The sequence below is a fragment of the Cebus imitator genome, unplaced genomic scaffold, assembly GCF_001604975.1.
Source record: "Cebus imitator isolate Cc_AM_T3 unplaced genomic scaffold, Cebus_imitator-1.0 Scaffold145, whole genome shotgun sequence".
In the NCBI taxonomy this organism is placed as follows: domain Eukaryota; kingdom Metazoa; phylum Chordata; class Mammalia; order Primates; family Cebidae; genus Cebus; species Cebus imitator.
Genome location: NW_016107460.1, coordinates 7,868,213 through 7,880,584, shown reverse-complemented (window position 1 = coordinate 7,880,584; position 12,372 = coordinate 7,868,213). Strand labels below are relative to the sequence as shown.

At 46.9% G+C, this 12,372-nt stretch overlaps 1 protein-coding gene across 17 annotated transcripts in view; it reads left to right on the top strand.

The window, feature by feature from the left end:
• NPHP4 (nephrocystin 4) overlaps nucleotides 1–12,372 on the top strand; it is a 138,001-nt gene that overhangs the window by 98,455 nt on the left and 27,174 nt on the right. For all 17 annotated transcript variants that reach the window (XM_037743541.1, XM_037743547.1, XM_037743540.1 and 14 more), the window contains 2 exons: nucleotides 61–252; nucleotides 738–925. In XM_037743541.1, the coding sequence (XP_037599469.1) occupies nucleotides 61–252; nucleotides 738–925 (380 nt within the window). The remainder of the gene's footprint in view (nucleotides 1–60; nucleotides 253–737; nucleotides 926–12,372) is intronic.

Genomic DNA, 12,372 nt, shown 5'->3' with positions numbered 1-12,372 from the left:
GGAGGTGCATCAATGGGCCCCCCGTCCTGGGAGGGTCCCTGAGGGTTCGCTGTGTCTCAGCTCTGCAGGGCAGCCCTCGAGGGCCTCCATGGCGCTCCTGCAGTCCTCTGGCTTTCCTGAGATTCTGGGTGCCAATAAACAGCCAGCCGAGGCGGTCAACCCTGCAGACCCTGTGACATTTAACCCTCAGAAGGAGGAATCGGATTGTCTGCAAAGCAACGAGATAGTGCTACAGTTTCTCGCCTTTAGCAGGTAAATCCTGGAATATTCTATGTTACTCATCTGGCTTTCACATATCCTGAGTTGAAGAGAAACTTTGCTGAGGTTCTGACCTGTCAGAACTGTCCATGTTCAGGTCTCAGTAGATGCGGGAGCGCTGTCTGTTTTTATTTGATCTTGGCTAGGACCCACCCACGGCATGTTAAAGGCTGTGAAAGCCGCTTTACCCCATCTTCTGTGTTAGAATGTGGATGGTGTGTTGTCCAGGTCTTAGATCTTAGCGTAGCTCCGAAGGCAGCTTCTCCAGCCGGGAGAGTGTCCTTACACCCGAGAGTGCTGCTGTCTGGCTGGCTTGCTGAGAGCACAGCAGAGCGGTTCCATTGGTGACCGTGGCAGCCTCTTTACTGTTGCCCCCGCGGCTAAGCTGCCCAGACCATCCCCCTATGCAAATGCACATCTGACCCCCCAGATTCGGTGCCATGGACACTCAATTAACCTAGAGCTATTGTTGGATTCAGAGTGGCCCAGGACTGCCGAGGAACGTCATGGCCAGAGACTGTGTATTTCACCTTCCAGTTCTACCGCTTCCCACCCACGGCGACGCCACGACTGCAGCTGGTCCAGCTGGAAGAGGCCAGGCAGCCCAGCTCCAGCGCCCTGACCCACATCCTTGTGCCTGTGGGCAGAGACGGCGCCTTTGATGCTGGTGAATACTCGTGTGCATGGCGAAGGCGAGACACTGCGCTGAGTTGTGTGTGTGTGTAAATTGTCAATGTTATTATTTTAAAAAGTGGTACTATGAAACGTTTAAAACATACACAGCATTAGAATTATCCAGTGAACCAGTGCAGCAAACACTCAGCCCCAAATTGGGAGTTAGATCTAGATTCGTGATTAGATTCACGTTTTTTGTTTTTGGCGAGAATTCTTTGTAGCGGGTGATGTGTGCACCACCTCCGCCGCGCCCTTGACTTCTGCTTACTTCTTTTTATATGACGTCAGCAGCCATATGCCCACTGCTTGTGTCATTTGTGCAGTGGTGACATTCCACTTCTAGAACACCTGCCTTGTCAGCTGGGATGCTTCCAAAACCAGACATTTCCCAGGATCAACTTTTTGCTTCTGTTGAGGTGCAGTTTGTATGGGAAAGGCTGGATAATACTTGATTCTTCCCTTTAAATGCCAATTTCTGAAATAATTACATGATTCCCTGGCATCCTTCAAGGGTGGGGACCAGTGGCTTTTTTTTTCGTCTGGTATCATTGTAAACTAATAGTTTTGAGTTACATTGAATAGAAACACACCTGACATGTTGGTATTTTTGTTGATGGTCAGTTTTCCCATCTTCGTCAGTGACACAGCTCCTAAGGGACCCAGCTGGGGTCTGAAATGTTGCTGCCTCTCAACGTAGAAAGTGGTGTGTGGAAAAGTGATGTTAAAATGCTGACCCCAGATGGAAGTAGCTTAACATTGGCACCTGGTGACAGAGACAAAGGAAGTGCAGTGCCAGGGATCGAGGAGGCTGTTAAATAATCACCAAGAAAGTAATTCTCTAGGAAGGGAAGTGGTCCTGAATCTGCGAACTTGATAGCCTTATAAGGAGAAATTGGCAAAACCCCGCAATCATAGGGGATCCACACATACTTCTCAGTAGATTGATAGATCAAAAAGAAACGAATTGAGGATGTTATAAAATACAGTTTAAAAAGGTGATCTGGGGAAACCTGCACTCCCATTTAGAGAATATGCATTATTTTAAAGCATACTTTGAAACTTACAAAAACTGATCATCCTTCATATATATTTTTAGCTCACCAAGCAGGCATCACCCTATACTGAGAGAATCAGTATCAAATCTAATTTTGTAACTTTCTCTGGCCGTAATGCCACAAGATCAGAAGTCAGTCACTCTCTCCCCTATAGCCACTCTGAACGAACTGCTTTTTTTGTGTTTTGAATTTTAAAATATGCTTCTAATTATTCCATGGGTCAATGAAGAACTCAAAATATCAAAATAGAAATGCCTAATTATTTAAAACTGAATGACAAAATAATATTGAATATCAAAACTTAGGAGATGCAAGTTAAATTGTAATTACTGGGGAATTTACAGGTTTTTTTTGAGACAGAGTTTTGCTTTTATTGCCCAAGCTAGAGTACAATGGCATGATCTTGGCTCACTGCAACTTCTGCCTCCCGGGTTCAAGTGATTCTCCTTTCTGAGCCTCCCAAGTAGCTGGGATTACAGGCATGTGCCACCACGCCCAGCTAATTTTGTATATTTTTAGTAGAAACAGGATTTCACCATGTTAGCCAGGCTGGTTGTGAACTCCTGATCTCAGGTGATCCACCTGCCTCAGCCTCCCAAAGTGCTGGGGTGAATCACCGTGTCCAGCCGGGAATTTACAGTTTTAAATGCCTATGTTGATGAAGAAGAAAGTACCCTTTAAGATGCTGTTTTAATTGTTCAACTCAAGAAGTTTAGAGGAGAAAGAGCAAACCCAATAAAAGTAGAAAGAAAAAAATTTGATGAATGTAAATGCTTAGAAGACAAAACAGCCAAACAGTTGGACACCAGGGTCACCAGGTACATACTGCAGGGGATGCTTCTTGTTTCTTGTCCAGTCAGTCGAGAGAGGCAGATGGTGGAGATGAAAATGTCACTTTCTTTATCATGCATTTATTCCTGATAAAGCAGCTGTGAGACATGGTTGGTCTGAGACCCAGCTGCGCCCACTGGCGCCAGCCCCTGACATGGATGGCCTTTGATGCAGATGGAGGTTGGCCAGACAGCAGCAGGCCTTGCACCTGGGGTGAGCCCTTGCCTCTCTGCACGCCTGAAAGCACATCTTGGACTACTGCATTCTTCCTGTGGGCAGATATGAAAAGAAGAGAGTGGGGAGGAGGAGTGAGCAGCCTGCTTAGTTAGCCCAGTTTGTCTATTCCCCATCCTCAGTCAGTTGAGCTGCTCTTGCCCGGAGAGGCAAGGGGACTGGGCAGAGAGAGGCCGCAGGAGGCTCCTTTGCATGGAGGCGTGAAGCCAGGGAAGGACGTTGGTTTTCTCAACTCACTGGCCTTAATCAGGACTTTATGGCCAACCAGGGGTGTGGCCTTTGTTTTTAGGGAAGGGGGCTGATCACCACCAGGGCGGTTCCAGCCTTCCTGAATCACTTCAGCTAAGCCAACCACCTTTCCTTTTTCAATCCTCCTGAGGCCTTTGGTAGACAGTCTGGCTTATGTCCCCAGAAGGCTGTAAAATGGATCAGATGAATGCATTGGTCCCAAGGCTCCTCTGTGCACACCGCTGAAGACACATTCCCTATTCTGCTTCCCATTCCAAATTCTATCCAGTCATTTTATCCAGCACAGCTCGTCAGAGGCCCTGCAATGAAGTTAAATGATAGCGTTGAGATCATTCAATAAAAAAGGCCAACCACTTAGAGATGCTCCTGACTTGAATATCAACCCCCTTCCATGATGATTTCCCAGAGAGAAATTCAAGTCCCCAAATTAAATTTCCTTGCAAGTTGAAGTCCAAAGGAATGAAACTCCAAAATCAAAGTTTCTTGTCATTATGAATTAAAATTCAGAGTCCAAAATTCTTAAGTCCAATAAAACCCACCTGATTGATTTCAATTTCTTACGTAGCTGAGTCTCTGCCTGGGCAGCTCTGGGCTTCCTTCAGCAGCCGCAGCTTGCGGGAGGGGTCCTCCCTGGATGGGCACAGTTTCCCAGGGCCTTGGGAGTTGCGTCAGTTCAGAACTGAGTCTCTCATAAGCCTCACAGAAAAGATGCTTGTTGTTGTTGTTGTTGAAATATAACATGCACACAGTAAAGAGCACAGATTGTGAGTGCATGGTTCTGTTATTTTTAAAAATTGATAATTTTTTTTTTCGATCAGTTTTAGGTTTACGGTAAAATTGAGTAGCTGATGCAGAGAGTTCCCATAGGACCTCTCCTCCTCCAAGTTTCCCCTATTATTAACATTTTGCATTGCTGTGACACATTCTTTTTTGTTTTTTTGTTTTTTTTTTTTGATACAGGGTCTTCCTCTGTTGCCAGGGCTGGAGTGTAGTGGCACAGTGACGGCTCACTGCAGCCGCAATCCTCCCACCTCAGCCCCCACGTCACTGGGGCCACAGGCATGCACCATAGTGCCCAGCTAATATTGTTTTTGTAGTTTTTGTAGAGATGGGGTTTTGCCATGTTGTCCAGGGTGGTCTCGAACTCCTAGGCTCAAGTGATCCTCCTACCTCAGCCTCCCAAAGGGCCGAGATAACAGGTGTGAGCCACCATGCCTGCTGATGTGACATATTTGTTACAACCGATGAAGCAGTATCAATACATTATTATGAATTAAACTCATGGTTTACACTAAGGTTCATTCTGCATTGTGCAGTCTATGATTTTTGACAAATACATGACATCATAGATCCACCATGACAGGATCATACAGAATAGTCTCATCACCCTTACGCCTCCCCTGGGCTCCACCCATTCAGCCCTCTCCTCCTCCCCTGGTAACTGCTGTTCTTTTTACTGTTTCCATGTTGCCTTTGCCAGAACGTCATACAGCTGGAATCACATAGTATGTAGCTTTTCAAAACTGCAGCCTCCGCCTCCCAGGTTCAAGCGATTCTCCTGCCTCAGCCTCCCGAGAAGCTGGGATTACAGGTGCACACCACCATGCCCAGCTGATTTTTTTTTTTTTTTTTGCAATTTTAGTAGTGCTGTACGTTTAAGGTTCCTCCATGGATTTTTGTGTCTGGCTCACTCATTTCTTGGATTGCTGAATGATACTTCATTGCATGTATGTGCCACAGACTATATATCCATTCACCTCTTGAAGGGCATCTTGGTAGTTTACAGGTTTTGACAGTTTTGAATAAAGCTGTTAGAAACATTTGTGTACAGGGTTTTGTGTGTACATAAATTTTCAACCCATGGGTAAATACCAAGGGGTGTTGCCAGATCATGTGGTAAGGATATGTTTAGTTTTGTTAGAAATCCCCATACTGTCTTCCAAAGTGGCCGAGCCATTTTGCATTCCCCCCAGCAGTGAATGAGGGCTCTGGTTGCTCTGCATCCTCGCCAGCACTTGGCGTTGCCAGTGGTTTGGATTTAGCCGCTCCAGCAGGCGGTGCAGTGCTGTCTCGTTGTTGTAATTTGCGGTTCTCTAGCAACATGTGATGTGGAGCATCTTCTCGTATGCTTGTTTGCCATCTGTATATCTTCTTCCATGAGAGTTCTGCTCAGACCTGAACAGATGTCTTTAGATATTTGGATGCGAGTCCTTTATCGGATACATATTTTGCAAATGTTTTCTCCCGATGTCTGGCTTGTCTTTCTATTCTCTTAGCAGTATGTTTGGCAGAGTGAAGTTTTTCATTTTAATGAAGTCCAGCTCATTAGCTATTTCTCTCATGGACTGTGCATGGGTTGTATTTGAAAAGCCATCTCTAAGGTCACCTGGATTTTGTTCTGTGTCATCTCCTAGGACTTGTAGAGCTTTGTGGTTTACATTTAGGTCTGTGATCCATTTTGAGTTGATTTTTATAAAAAGTATAGATTTTACAGAGTGAACACATCTGTGTAACGGCCTCCCAGCCCAAAAGGGGCTCTGGAACATGGTGCAGAGGCCTCCCTCACCCCAGTCCTTCACCTCCCCCAAGGAAGCCACGCTTCTGAATTTGGCCACCGTAGACCAGTTTTGCCCCCTTTTGTGGACTTTGGTGGGATCATGTTTTATGTCCTGTTTTGAATCCCTCCTCTCTGCTGGGCCTCTTGTCTGTGAGGCCACCCTGCTCCATCTGTAGCAGCAGTTTCTCCATTTTCTTGGCTGTAGAGAAACTCAATGTGTGGTGATGCTGTGATGCTTCCCCATCCAAATAGGTGTTGGAATGGGTTCCGGTTTTTGGCTCTTTCGCACAGTGCTGCTGCGAAGTGCTTTTGGCGCGCATTCGCTGTTGTGTCAGATGTGCCTGGGAGTGAGTGGCTGGGTCGTGGAGCAGCACCTGTTATTAGGTTTAGTGGATCTGCCAAGCAGGTGCCCCTACTGCTCAGCCAGCTTCTGCAGCTGGCAGCAGGCGACCTGCACCCCAGGCAGCTCCATGTACTCGCCAGTCACATGGCGGTCACTGGTTTTCTTTGTTCCTTGAACCATCCTGGTGTAGAGGTGTCTCGTGGCTTGAGCTTCCCTGACGGTACTGAGCGCCTTTCACAGGCCTCCTGGCCTGACGGGTACTGTGCATGAGGCGCGGGTTCAGATCTCCTGCTCATTTTCTAGTGTGGGGGGTGTGTGTGCATCTGTGTGCGTGTGTGTGCACGTGCACGCTCGCGTCTGTGTGTGCCTCTCTGTGGGCGCATATGTGTGTTTGAATTGATAGGCATTCTTTCTGTATCCTGTCACAAGAGTGAATAGGACATGCAAGATTTTAAAGCACAGGCCCCATACCCACCAAATTTAGACAACAAGCCAATTCCCAGCCCTTGAATAGTTGTGCTAAGGAAAATTATGTTCTCAGAATCCAAAATTTGACATCATCAGAGACTTGGGTGTCTGAATAAATGAGGGTAGACAGGAGAACGCCTTGGTTCCAGCTTCCCAGGCCGTTGCCATGTCCTGACCAGGGGGCGGCATCTCAGGCGTGTTGTCTTCCTGGCAGACCCATTGGGGCTTGTGCCACGGCCCTGCATGCCGGTCCTCCTGAACTGAAGCTTCCCGCAGCCACGCCTCTGGGCCTGGAGGAACCAGGGAGCCCAGAGCTCCCCAGAGTGTTTTTCTCCGTTTTTGGGTGTTCAGAGCTGAGTGGGCTTTCTTCTTATCACCTCTTCTTCCTGCACCTTTCAGGGGGCTCTGCTGAGGGTGTGGTCTCCCCTGCGTGCGTTGCTTCCCTCCTCGGCCCTGGGCATGTTTACTTTGCTCCTGTCCTGGTCTTTGCTTCCTAACATGTCCCTCTTGCTGTTTCTGTCTCATGGAGCCCTCCCTCAGTGTGACAGCTGAAGTCACTGAATTCTGGGTCAGCCAAGAGCATCTATTCTTCCCAAGAACGCCGGTCAGTTCCCCTCCCTGGGCCCTCCCAGCTAAGAGGCATCTCCATCAGAACAGCCTCCAGTCCTGCTCTGGGCCACCTAGCACAGTCCTGCTGTCCCAGCCCTCTCTGAGAGAGCCCTAATCCCACGTGTCCCCTCCTACAGAAACCGTGACATGTTTGGGAACGTTGCTTAACTGTTTATCTTGAATTACTTGAAAGTAAGTCGTAGACATGCATGGTAACACTCTACCTCTAAATAAGCAACATACTGCTCTTAAAAATAAGGGCACCCTTTTATATATGTGCAATTCTAGCATCACATTTAAGATAATATGAATTTCGTAGTACCATTCCGCCATTTGTCCGCCAGGTATGCTTTTTGATCTGGGATCCAGCCCCGGGTCCTGTATTGTACTTGTGATTATCACTTTAATCTCGTAGTCACCTGCGATTTTTTTCCAGTGATGCTGGCGTTTGGGAGAGACCAAGGGAGCTGTCTTGTAGAACGCCCCGTGCTCCGCACTCATCTGTTCGCTTCTTCATGTTGTTGAGCTTGTTGCGTTATCCCCAGTAGTTCTTGAACACTGGGAGCGAGGGCCAGAAGCTGTCTGATTCTGGATCATGGCAGGAACGCTTCAGTGTGAGTGCTGTGTTCTTCACGCCCACCACCTTGGGAGGCTCGGATGTCAGATCATCTCATTGTTAGGATGCTGATTCGCTCGCTTGGTTAAGCTGCCCACCTCCAGGTTTCTCCTGCGGAAACAGAGGTTTTTCCCTTTGAACTGACTGAAGAATTCTTTGGGCCATTTTTTGGCTTCGTGCAAATAATCTGGTCCCCAGCAACCTTCCACGTCTCGTTTTACCTGGGCCCAGCTTTGCTTGCATCAGTTATTTAATGAGTGTTTTTGAAATGTAATTTGTCTAATTCGATCATTTGATCTGCCTTTATTAGCTCACAGTCTTCTGTTAAGAAGGAACTTTCCCTATTGACAAGGGAGGAACTACATATATGTACTCCAAAAAGACAGGACAAAGGTTTAATTTTTTCCCTTTCATTGCCAGTTTTCAGAGTGGGAAGTCAGTGGAGGGGTTAGCCCAGCAGTGGCAATCCCAGCGTCCGGCTGTTTTGCTTTGTCTCTGGAGTGTGGCTGTGGTCGCCTGTGTCTACATCGATGCGCAGGGTTGCACTCATTATTATTCTGGGAGCCCTTGGGCCCCTTTCATCTGCTCTGATTGGCCATTGGGTGCGTCCTACCCTCTGGGGGCAGTGCCAGCTCCGGGCTTATCCCATGCTCTCCGTGCCTCCAGCCAGGGCCTGTTTCTCTGAGCAGCCTGGCTGGCCTGAATGGGGATGGCGATGCGACGGCATTTCAGAGATCAGGATATGGGGGCGCTTCGATTCTGGGTCTTCTTGCTTCAAAGCCTTTTGTTGGGAAGAGCTGGGAAAATGTTAAAACATGAGTTCAGGTGGATCTTCATGAGTCAGATTGAGAATTTTTCCCATAAATTTCCATATGTTATTTGTATCTCTCTTACACAGGAAATCATGGTTTCTGATCACGTGTTTACTTTGTTCTGTCTTACAAGGTATAGAACGCATTTTCATGGTGGCATTGCTGATGTTAGTGTCCACAGTGTGTGTCCCACGGAAGCTCAGGTTCTTCGCAGGTTCTTTTGGGCCCTGTCCCACTGAGGGCGTAGAACTGGCTTAGAGTGACCAAAACCCTCGAAATAATTCTTATCTCCAGTTTGATACTCAGTATGTCCGTTTAATTTGTTTTCAATTTTCTGTTTGCTTTCCTTCCTTTTTGATTTAATGTTTTGGAATATTCACATGGCTGAAAGTTGAACACCGTAGTCCGGCGTGTGCATGGGGCTCCTTGCCTCCATTATCCCTGCAGCTCCACCCCCTGCCTGCCTCCTAACGGTCACCAGACTTTTCATGTATGGCTGGTCCTTGCAGTGTCTTTATTGATTTGTTGCTTCAAAAATAAGCAAACATTTACATTTTATTTCCCTGCTTTCTAATTCACTGGTAACATACCAGATACACACTTCTGCTCCCTGCGTTTTTCAGTGAACATCACAGACATCACCTGTGCTCGTTTCTGCTACAGCTGTGTCGTGCTCTGCGGGGTGGCTCTGCTGCTGTTTGCTCGGCCACTCTCCCAATAGACGTTTGCATCATTTCCAGTGTTTTGCTATCTCAGCAGTTAGTAACCTTGATTCTTTCTGGTTCTGGGAGGGGGAATATGGAATCAAAGGCTTCCGAGGTGTTGACAGACACGGCCGCCCACACCCTCTGTCAGTGCCGCCCAGGTTCCGCTGGCGATCCACGGGGCTGCCCGATTCCTCTTGCTCGCCCTCGAAGTGGGGCGTTAAAGGTTGGGAATTTTCCGGTCCCGTAGATGTGAAGGCCATCTTAGTGTGGTTTTAATTTGCGTTTCTTTTGTATGAGTCAGATTGAGTATCTTTTACATTTGTCTTCATCTGCACACTTCTATTCATATCTGTTTCATATCATGATTTCATATCATGTTTTTAATCTATTTTGTCTTCTGTTCTGGGGAGCTCTCATTAGGGACATGAACCCTCGTGATAGAGTAAAAAATTGCAAATGTGTTTTCCTACTTTGCCATTTGTCTTTTTACTTTGCTGTTGGTGGGCTCTGCCTTGTAAATGGTTTTTTAAAAAATGTAGTCGAATGTATCAGTCTTTTCTTGTTTCTAAATTCTTTTTTTTTTTTTTTTTTGGAGACAGAGTCTTGCTCTATTGCCCAGGCTGGAGTGCAATGGCGTGATATCGGCTCACCACAACCTTCGCCCTCCGAGTTCAAGCAGTTCTCCTGCCTCAGCCTCCTGAGTAGCTGGGACTACAGATGTATACTACCACACCAGGCTAATTTTTGTATTTTTAGTAGAGATGGGTTTTCACCATGTTGGCCAAGGTGGTCTTGAACTCTTGACCTTGTGATCTGCCCGCCTCAGCCTCCCAAAGTGCTAGGATTACAGGCGTGAGCCACCATGCCTGGTCCTTGCTTCTAAATTTTTGAGTCATAGACAGAAAGTCTTTCTCCTCTCCTGCTTTACAGAGCAATTTAGGCTTGTGTTCTTCTCGGACTTGCAGGTTTTATGTTTAGACATCTGATCTATTAGCAGTTTCTCCTACTGTGTGAGGGGAGGCGCAGATCCAGTTTTACCTCGTCTCTTGTGCCTGTCCAGCGGTTCCCACGCCTGTTAACAAAACTCCGTCTTTCCTCCGGTGACTTGAGAGCCACCCTCATCATGTACCAACCTTTTCCACGCTTTGGGGGCTATTTCTAGATTTTCTAATTTGTTCCATTAGACTCGGCCCAAACTGTGTTCTGTTAAGGGCCAGCTAGTAAATATTTGACGCTTTCTGGGCCACTCGTGGTCTCTGTCACATATTCTTCTTTTAGTTTACAACCCGTCAGAAACATAAAAACCGTTTCTGATCTCACTGCCAAGCTTGGCCTCAGGCTGCAGCATATGTCCTCCGCACAGGGCTGTGTCTGTGTCACGGAGACCGCACCTTCAGTCAGAGGCTCCTTCATCGTCTAGATTCCTAGCAAGCAGAGCTCCCACCACCTTGATCTCTCTTGCAGGGTTTTCCTGGGTACTCTTGCTTATTTCGTTTTCCATAAGGACTTTTTAGGATCTTTGTGGGAATTCCATCACATTATAGATTAACACAGGGAGAATTCACACCTAACCCCAAGGAGATGAGGGTCCAGGGACGAGGCTGCCTTTCCATGTGTTCGTGTCTACTGTGCACCTTTCTGAAGAGTTTTAAAGTTTGTGTCATATGGCTAATGCTATATTTTTGTTTTCTAATTGATGACATTTTGTGTTTATCTTTACTATTTCCTCTTTTCTCCTTGATTTTTGGTGTTCTTTACTATTTTCCTAATTTTTTTTGAGCTGCTTAATTCATTCATCTTAATTCGTTTGTATGGATATACAGGATTCAAGGCTACGAATTTTCCCATGATTACTGCCTTATGATTGTTGATACTGATAAGTAGTGTTTTCATTATTTTTTTCCAGAAGATCTTTTTTGATTGTGTTTGCCCTTGGACAGAAAGTTATTTATGAGTAAGTTGCCCATTTATTATTATTTTTTTAATTTACATTTTCTTTTTTTTTTTTTTTTTNTTTTTTTTTTTTTTTTTTGAGACTAGGTCTTGCTCTGCAGCCCATGCTGGAGCCTCCACCTCCTGAGTTCCAGTGATCGGCCTCAGCCTCACGGGTAGCTGGGGCTGCAGGTGTGCACCATCATGGCTGGCTTATTTTTATATGTTTTGTAGAGATGGGGTTTCATTCACCGTGTTGCCCAGGCTGTTGTATTAATTTCTAGTTTATTGCATTATGTTCAGAGATTATTATTTGTATTATTTCTCCTTTACGGAGTGTAGTTTTTTTGTGGCCTAATAATATGGTTAGTTTTTATTAATGTTCCAAATACACTCGAAAAGTTGTTTTCTCTGCCACTGGGGTGCAGCATTAAGATCGATCCCTGAGTTAGCTACTCTGGTTTTCTAGACTGTTACTCGCTCATCGTTGCCTGGATCTGCCTTTGAAAGGGGAGTGGTTAGTTTCTACCATTACTGTGTTTTCCATTTCCTCAATCCCAGAGCAGTGAGGCTTCCACCTGGGCTGTAGTGTGGTTTTTGTGAAGGGGGTGCAAGAGGTGGGACTGGGGAGGACAGTGCCACTGCCGCTGGGAGTCTTCTTAGTTCAGGTGGAGGCCAGCTTCCCGGGCTTCTGAGTGGGGTGGAAACGGCACAGGGTGGACCATGAGGAGCTTGGACCTCAGGGGTGGAGCCTTTTGTCTCGGCTGGACAGGGAGGGGAGAGGTCCGAGGCTGTGGTGGGGAAAGTTGGGAGGCTGGTCAGAGGTGCCCAGGCCAGGATGGTCCCGTGCCTGGCATGCCCCTCCCCCCCACTCAGGAGCCCTCAGCACACTGTCAGTTCTGGGTTCAGGGTACCTCCGTCCTTGAGACCCTGTGCTCCTTAAGGGCGGGGCCCTGCTTATTCAGTTCTCCCAGTATTACCCCGTGCAGGGCCCCGAATGTGGCTGGGACGCAGTCGTTTGTTTGC